We start from the raw sequence: 9,220 nt of genomic DNA, 5'->3' as shown, positions 1-9,220 counted from the left end.
GTGATTTAATATGTAATTATAGTGTACGGCAGCTGCTGGCATTGCATTAGAGGTATAGTTAAGCTCTTGTGGCTGGCAAGAGAAGAACCTGGTGAGGACCTGTGACTAAAATACAAACCATTTTTAATTTTTATTTGAAATATGGCACTGACCAGCTCTTTAATAACATCAACATCTAGAAAACAAATGTGCCATTTGCTCTGCCTAATGCTGGATTCTTCTACTAGTGCATTGGGAGCAGGATTAGTCCCACAGCAGCACGGAGCAAGTGGGGAAGATAGGGTGCTTTGCAGGGACTCAGGTCCATGTAGATGTGAGCTTGCTCAGTCAGTGCTCAGTGGTACAGCTGTACCATCGAAATGCTGGACCCCAACTTGTACCCTCCACCTCCCAGACTTTGCTTTGCCTTAGTCTCTCTATCACAAGCCACTGACAGAAAGACATGATGTGCACTGCATGCCTGGAGATGTAACGCTCGGTGTGAAGTGAGCAGTTTCACTCGGTAGGAGCTTTGCCAGGCACAGCCCTGATGCGGGGCCCAGCTGTCCCACCACGGGGCTCAGATCCCACCACGCGTGGGACCGTCAGCACTGCTCACTCCCTCCATCCCTCCCTCCTTCCCTCCATTTCTCCCTCCCACCTTTGCTGACCCTCCCACCTTTTTACCCTCCATTCTCTCTCTTTTACCCTCCCTCCCTCCCTCCCTCCCTGAGAGGCTCCACTTATTTCTGTGTCGTGTTTCCCCATCGCTGTGGAGCGTTTTCTCTGCAGCCTGGAAGCATCCAACTCTTCCCTCCGCTCGAAGTTAATCATCTGCTTGTCATTAACCTGTGCCCTCCCACTCAGCGCTGTAGCTTTAACACGGGCTGTGGCAAGCGGGAGGGAGAACAAGCAGTGCCAGGCCCGGCCCCGAAGCCGTTGCGGAGCCCTCTCTGCTGCCCGGTCAAGTCGGACATGGGGAGCTGCCGCCTCCCCGCAGCCCTCCTGGCCGCTGCCCTCGCATCCCTCCTGCCGCCCCCCGCTGCACCTTCGGCCCCCCGCAAGCTCCTGTTGTTCCTGCTCGATGGCTTTCGCTTCGACTACATCGACGACAGCGAGCTGGAGGGGCTGCCGGGCTTTCGGGACATCGTGAACATGGGGGTGAAGGTGGATTACATGACTCCAGACTTCCCCAGCCTCTCCTACCCAAATTACTACACGCTGATGACGGGTGAGTACTTGCATCTCTGTGCTGTGATGCTCCTCAGAGCTCCCAGCTCGCTGTGACTTCTTCCTCCAAAGACAATGTAAAAATATCACAAGCGGTGCTTTTAGCCGGGAGTTTAAAAGCACTGTGGCATTACAGCTCAGTAGTGCCTGTCTGAAACCTGCTCTGAACTTGGAAATGTCACTTGGAGCTGACTGTTGGAGTTTGCCTTTGCTCTCCCAAGGTGCTGCCATGTCCCTATCAGCTGCCACCACCAACAGCACAGACATCCAGGGCTCCCTGGTGGGACCACTGATGGGGGCTACTGCACATGGAATGTAAAAAGAAGCGGAAAAGGCATGGAAAAGTAATACAGAGCCTGCTCAGAGCCTTTCCAGTTAATAAAAAGGCATGTAAACTGAGGGTGGCCAAGAAAAGAACTTACATTCAGTCAGCAGGTCTGGTTTGGCAAGTTCAGTGTTAAATTTCTTCTTAAACTACACAGACTTGCTGCTTTCACAGGTCCCTATCTTAACTTTGCCCTAAGAAATTGTACCTGTAAAAATCTGAAATAGCCAAATAGGAAAACACTGATGATTTTTTGCTTTTCCTCCCTTACAGTATTTTTGAATGCCCAGGAGAGGCTTTCAGAAATGTCAAAAAGCCTCTCCTGAGCATTCAAAAACTGGAGAGGGTAGTCATGGGTTTCATGGTGCTGACTTGCTTTTAGTCTAAGTGGAGTGACCTGGTTACAGTGACACTACGAAGGTGCACAGAGTATAGCTGGGCCATTTTCATCAGAGGCACTCTGGAAACAATAGTTAAATAAAAACAAACAGAAAAGTTTTCCTGGAGTTTCCAATTGGATTTTTATCTGGATAATAATTTATCTGGAATTATTCACCAATCATGTGGAAGTATGAGAAAATCCATCCTCTCCTAAGATACGTGGCATCTTTGCTGTCCTTGGAACAATACAATGCACAGCAGTCCATATACTGCTTGCTGGGAAAGCAAATAGATGCCATTGTAAGACAAAAATCTGACATCAGTTGTGCCCAGCTTGTTTTGAAACTGCTTAACCCCTTCCTCCCTCCCTCTCTCTCAAGAGAAATGCCTTTCTCTTGCTCATCTCTGAACAGAATCAAGTACAAAATCACCACAGGGATTTTTCATGACTTGGTGCAAATCCATCAATGCAGAGCAAATGTCATGATTGAAAACAGAGATGTCATTTCACTCCAGACCATGTTCTTCACGTGTACTTAGGCAGACAGGTTTAGCACTCCATGTGTGTAAAAAAAGCCTTTGGATTAAGTTGTGAAAGGGAAGAGGAAAAGTGACTGCTTTCACTCATTACCACATTTAACCATCACTCCTAGTAAGTGTGTGTGCGTAGAATGTAGTCAGCGTAGTCTGCAATCAGCCTTTCAGGGAGTTTTGAAAAAATCCTATTTTGTACTCAAAAAAGGGGGAGTTTTGGTTTAGATGATGAAACACCACTGATGGACTTCTTACATTTTTAGAATATCAACGTTTCCACACCCCAGCTTGAGGCAATGAGACAATCTATGAGATCAAACTCAACTCCTCTTGCAAGTCCCCTGACCTTCGTGATGAGGATGTCAATGCAAATACAACTTAACTGCAAAGAACTATTCACCTTCCTAACATATGAATCACAGAAGCGTTAAATAGGTCAGGAGCCAACTGAGGACCAAGTTAGGTGATGACCCTGTCCAAAGGAAGATCCAAGGCTGCACTTGAGCCCTTGGGGTGTTAGTGAACCCTGTGACACTGTCCTGGCATGACAGCATAGAAGATCCCATAGGTGCACTGTTCTTACCCCCAGTGCTGTGGTGCAGTCACCACAGAAAGGAGGTGTCATGTTTTAGGTGATGGTGGGGTTAGGAGTGTGGGGCACACAGTAGACATAGCATTAGCTGTGTTCAGCCTGTGCATGTTTGATTTGCAAAGCTGGGACAGCTTTTGGAGAAAACACAGCATGGCAGCGTGACATGAGCATCGTGCTGTGGTGACCTGCTTAGGGACTGGCAAGTTACCATCTCCCTATTGCTGCTGCAAGGGTGTGGGAAAGCTTAACATCACATCTCAGCAGTCATGCATCTCTTCTGTGGGACACACACACGCATGACTATAACTGCTTTTGCTTCCATTTGCAACTGGGATGTGTGGGACTTAAATGCTGCCAGTTTCTTGTGGGAAATCGGTGACTACAAGCTATTCTTCATGTCTTGTCCTACACTGCTGCTTAAAGAGCTGTTAGGAAACTCAAGTTTTAACCTCCAAATTGCAGTATTTTAGCATTTGTGAATGCGGTTTCACAGTATATTGGCTTTTTTTCCAGCTAAATAAGCTTAACAAATATATGGCCACATGTGCACATTCCCACCCCTCATTATATCCCACTGCTTTCTCAGATCCCTTCTTTTTCTGCTCATTCACAAGGTATTATGGCCCCACATTCATATAGGAGTGAGCATGGCTGCACATGCTAGGACAGAGGACTCTGCTCCTCAGACATGGCTGCACACACTAGGGCAGACGGTGCCCAACTGTTTTCATGAGCCCTGTCAGAACGTAGATTTCCTCTGATGGTTTAAAGAGAGCTGAGTTTAATATTCATGAGAAATAGCAAGTTTACCAAGATTTTCAAAGCTATAACCAAATAGATGCAACCATAACTGATGACCAAGAGCCATGTATCTAAAAACAACTCACTGATGTATGCTAATGTGAAGCATACCCTGTTTTGCAGAGACTAAAAGCTAGGCAACACTCAGGCACAGTGGGAGGAATAGGGCCCAACCTAGGTAAACTGGATAAATTTTGGAGGGGAAGCAAAGGGAGGGAGGTGACTTGCCTGTGGTCATGCAGTGCTGCAGGGCCATGGAACAGCTCTCCATAGGTCACCCTCCTACCTAAACTTGCCACTGCTGTCAGCCAACGAGAATATGTTTGCTAGAGCTTCCCTGACTGATGCAAAAAGCCTCAGCCCAAAACCTGGCGCCTGCCCTTGGGCTTTCATCTACATCTACAGCAATTATAAGAACTAAACCCAGAGCATAAAAACAAGACAAATGCTAATGGTTTGGCTTCTTCATTTAAAGTCACCAGTGATTCAGAGCTTAGGGGGAAGCTCCAGTCTCCCTGCAAGCCAGGGCATGCAACATGACCTGCTGTTAGAAGGATTAAACAAGAGTCAAGTCACTGCTGGAGCAAAGGGATCTTGCTGATGTACAACTGGAGAATTTGTTTTGTTACGGAGATCTGGTGGTGTGCAGGGTAGTCCAAGGATGTACTGGCTTAAAATCCAACTCCTTAAAAAGCAGTCTTCTCTAACAACTTCATTCATGCCGTGTTTCACAGTTTTGGCTTCCACAGAGGCATAAGGACTGGTTCTCGGGTGGTTGGGTTGTTTTCTGAGCTGCTAGACTGAATCCTACCTGCTGCCCTAGCTTTCTGTGCTCCAGTTATGATATTGCAGTTGTTGACCTGAAAGGCATGATATAAAGTGGTGAATTAGGTAAAAGGAGCTGTTGCTGCTGACACGTATTTGAGAGAACTTTGTGGGGCTTGACATGAGCTTGGCATGGGAGAGAAGCAGGAGTCCAAATACATGTATCCCGAAAGGCTCATTTAATCACACCATGTTCTGTTTGTTTTGTGTAGAAAGGAATTAAGACCACAAGCCACCTCTGGCTGTTGTCCTGTGGGGAGCTTTTAATTCTTCTCTTTTCCTCTCGTGGCCTGGTTCTGCAGGGATCTCTCATACCAAGCTCAATGGCAAGTCTGAGGTCTCCCCTATAACTGCCGCAAGCAGGAGTTATTGCTCCAGAGCCCTTCATGCAATAGCTCTCAAGAAAAGCCACTCACACTGAGGGGTTTGGGTCTTCCTCGCCTGCCAACCCATGGGCACTGGGGGAGTGCTGGGGCACCCCCTGCATCCCAGCTCCCCTGAAGTCCCCTCAGCTCAGGGTACGCAGGGGCCTCTCACATTTCCAGCCCCAGCCAGCATAAACATGAGCAGGCGGCATCACATCTGAGCTGGAAACCCAGGAGGATTTATTTTCCAAGATCCTAACAACAGATGAAGTCTTCTCTGGCAGGTCCTCCCCGAGGATGTGCCAGCCACCTGGTCAGCTGTATTTCTCTTGGCCTCCATGGGAAGCAGAGGGAGTCCCTGCTCACAGCAGTGAGTGAGGAGCTGCTCAGAGAGGAGCCAGCGAGGGGCCTCCGTGGCCCTTTTTGGACAGGAGCTGATCTTAAATACCTGGCAGAGAGGCTGTGAGGTCCCATGAAGCTTGTGGGATGGAGGAGGAGTTTGAACCAAGGATGTTTCAGTCTCCTGCAACCAAGGTGTGGGCTCAGCCCTGCATGTACAATCGCCTTCTCTGCACAGCAGGAGGGAGAGGGGCAACAGGTCCCAGAGATGGGTGATGGTCAAGGTCTACTCTGCCAGACTGAAGGTTTTACCCATATTCTGTGTTTCTACCATCCTTGCTGCACTCCTCGTTCCCAGCGTTGCTATATTTGACTCCCAAGGGGCTTTGGTATATGATGTTGTGGTCTGATATATAGCCAGACTGCTCCTGCCTACCCCTGAGCACAGCAAATCCCTATGTATGCCACACCCCATTTATTCCATGCTTTCCGGGAGCAAATGTCCTTTGGGCTTCCATCCCTGGAATCCTCTGGTCTTTGGCTGACGTGCACTAGTACATTTTGCACTGTTTGCTGTGAGGGCTCTCCTGTCTCACAGTACAGCGTCTCCACTCTCTGTCCACTTGGTACCCACAGGAAGCCCAGCCTAGTGATGGCTCTATTGGATGCCTCTTTTCAGCTGCCAAGTTAACAGTATCCAGACTCCAGCCTGGTCCAGGAAAGGATGCTGTTAGTTTCTGTTTAGCAGTTAAGCAAGTTTTTAATTACATAAATAATGCCTGCATTTTGTCTGAGGTATGAAAAAATGGAGGGATAGCAGTACAACAGGGAAATTCATTATCCCTACACATGAACTGAAACTACCTCAACTTCACTATCCAAGCCAAGAAAAAAGCCAGAAGGAAGCAGAGAGCATTATGAGGGAATAAGATACTTTCTTTTTGCTCATCTTTTAACCACCACAGTTGCCAGCAGCAGCAAAGCTTTAAAAGGTTCTGTTTGTGACATACAGTTTTAAAATCAGTAGTCTCTTTTTCTTCTTGGATTCAGCAGCTTTTCATTTCTGAAATGAAAAGAACATGAAGAACAGGAAGCAAAAGAGCATGAAAAAGTCTGTGGTAATACTGGCAGGGAAGGGGTATTGTCCTACCAAGGACAGGCTGGAGAAGAGAGTGGGAACTGGGAGGGTGTTTCATTTTCACATTCTTCATCCCACTTTGTTTACTTGCTGCCCGCAGAAAGGCTGCAATGCCAAGTGCCAAAATTTTCCTCTTTCACACATACACAAAATGCTGTAAAAATCTGTGTTTGCTTTCTACCAGTGAAAAAATGGAAACACTTTCAAAGTGGAGAACAGAAAGTTTTCTCTAACACAAGTTCATCTGCTACAAATTGAAGCACAGTGTTTTTTCCTTCTTACTAGCTGCAGCCTCACAGCTCACAACTAGCATACCTGCTACCAGCTGTTAGGGACAATAAGTGGATATTCCCATACCAAGGTATTTCTCTGCCCAGAGCTGAAGTCACAGCTGATGAGCAGAAAACTGCCGGAGGCTCTCACCCTCTCTAATGGTGCAGAGAGCAGCTGTGCCCACCGTTTTGTTCAGATCTTCTGTAGTGCTTGAAGCTCTGCTGCCCTTGAGCTGTACCCAGCTGTAAGCAGTCTGGGGTCCCAGCATGATTCCTCTGCCCACCAGTGCCACTTGGTTCAGTAGACCCACTGTCAGCCCAGAGCACTGCTCTCCAGAGACATAAAACCTGCTTTCCTGCACAAGTAAGCATCTGCAAAGCCTAACCTGTATAGAATCATAGAATAGTTCGGGTTGGAAAGGACCTTAACATCATCTAGTTCCAACCCCCCTGCCCTGGGGAGGGACACCTCACACTAAACCATCTCACCCAAGGCTTCATCCAACCTGGCCTTGAACACCACCAGGGATGGAGCATTCACAACCTCCCTGGGCAACCCATTCCACTGCCTCACCACCCTAACAGGAAAGAATTTCTTCCTTATATCCAATGTAAGCTTCCCCTGTTTAAGTTTTAACCCGTTACCCCTCGTCCTGTCACTACAGTCCCTAATGAAGAGTCCCTCCCCAGCATCCCTATAGGCCCCCTTCAGATACTGGAAGGGTGCTATGAGGTCTCCATGCAGCCTTCTCTTCTCCAGCCTGAACAGCCCCAGCTTTCTCAGCCTATCTTCATTTTTGTGCACCCCAGCCCCATTATGAAAGCACTGAATTAGTTTCATGCTCTTTTTAAATGAATCTGCTTCAGGAAAAAAATAAAGTAATGCTGTGTATAGTAGAATATTTTCTGTGCCTTTTGGTGTGATCCTAGTTGGATGCAGTGGCTTGCTTGACACACATAGGCTAAGATGTTTCTGCTTTGGATCTGTGTATTATTGGAGGTCATAAAAAATTGTAAAGACTTGCCAGCAACCTCTTCTGGGAACATAAATGTCCATACACATCTTGCAAGTACTATTTTGCTTGGGGTGCTGCAGATGGCAGGGCCACTTTGCCCAGACCAGGACTCCCCACTGAATTCTCATGAGCCCTAGCCTTCTTCAGACCACTTAAGGATGAGCACATGGGGTTTGTTTGTTGTTTTTTTTTATTGTCGTCTTCCTTTTCAAAGCAGGCAGATGAGATCCAGCAGGGTAAGAGCAGAGTAGGGCATATACGAAAGCAGGCAGAGCTGGGCCCTTCAGGATGCTCTGCTCACAGCAGGCTGGGCTCAGTCCTTGGGGACGGCAGCACCACCGTACCAGCTCTGAAGTGCGAATACGGTGCTGGTGACTTTAAAATCCTACTCTCTTTCTCCTCATGGCAGGCTGCAGGAGCAAAGCATTTCCCAGGGCAAGTCATCCAGCAGGTCTTGAGGGGGTTTAGAAGTGGGGTGAGGAGCAGATAAATGAGCAAGTCTGGGTCAGCATTTAGGTGATGCTTCACGGGAATAGCAGAGGAAAGATGTTGTAGGGAGGGGAAGAGGGGAGAAAGGGAACTGCATGTCTCACTTGGGCTGTTAAAACCTACCTACCTTAGAGCATGCAGCAGTTTATGTAGAGGAACTTAACCCTTCCACAGCCCATATGTTTATCCTCAGATGGACACCATGCCGGTACCTTTACTGTGTTGGCTAATTATACACACCGTGGGTTCTCTGGTAAATCTGATTTGCTCAGTGCAGAGATGGTTTCCCTCTGTTTTGTTGCCTGATGCACCAGGTGTAGCACTGAGCATCTGTCACACACATCCTCACTTTTTAAGAAAAGATCATTGAGTGTCTCAGAAGAGTATTTTCTCTTGTAGGTTTAGGCACGGATGGTATATGGTCCCTATGTGATATATCATGCCTACTAGTGATCCTACAACGTGTCCCTGCAGTCAGTGAAAGACCACCAAAAAAGAAGAGGTCATTCCCGTAGCAAATGTTACAGAAGCACTCGCTCATATGGTCAACGTAGGGTTCATAACATTCAGTGTTACTGTGCTGCTATTGTGGGTGGCCAAGAGGCTACATGGGTTTTTTGGGTTTTTTGCTGGTTTGGGTTTTTTTCTTATTTCATCTTTGGCTTACATAGATTGATTTGAATGCTGACAAAAGTGCATGGAGACATGGGAATGTGCTCTGGACAAAGCCAATGCTGTAAGAAGTGTAGCATCCAAGTAAGCTGTAGCATGCAGATTTGCAAATGCTTTTGCTGGCTCTCTTCCAGAAGGATACAGCAGTTATCACATTCCTGGAAACCATACCCTCTTTGTTTTCCTCAGTTGCTTGAGGAAGGGATGCTTTTTACTACAATTGCAGAGAGTTTAAATGACGATATCTGTATGCTGAAATTGC

The 9,220-nt window shown here is 47.3% G+C and overlaps 1 protein-coding gene across 1 annotated transcript in view; it reads left to right on the top strand.

Moving 5' to 3' along the window:
- The first annotated feature begins 767 nt into the window (after positions 1–767).
- The window catches only part of ENPP6 (ectonucleotide pyrophosphatase/phosphodiesterase 6), a 34,017-nt gene continuing 25,564 nt past the window's right edge, over positions 768–9,220 (top strand). The window contains exon 1 of the mRNA XM_062628051.1: positions 768–1,210. Within this exon, the coding sequence (XP_062484035.1) occupies positions 955–1,210 (256 nt within the window). The 5' untranslated portion in view covers positions 768–954. The remainder of the gene's footprint in view (positions 1,211–9,220) is intronic.

The sequence above is a fragment of the Pezoporus occidentalis genome, unplaced genomic scaffold (genome assembly GCF_034315485.1).
Source record: "Pezoporus occidentalis ecotype Australia unplaced genomic scaffold, CSIRO_AGI_Poc_V1 ctg1, whole genome shotgun sequence".
Taxonomy (NCBI): Eukaryota; Metazoa; Chordata; class Aves; order Psittaciformes; family Psittacidae; genus Pezoporus; species Pezoporus occidentalis.
The sequence above is the reverse complement of the archived record's forward strand: the minus strand, read 5'-3'. Positions and strand labels throughout refer to the sequence as shown.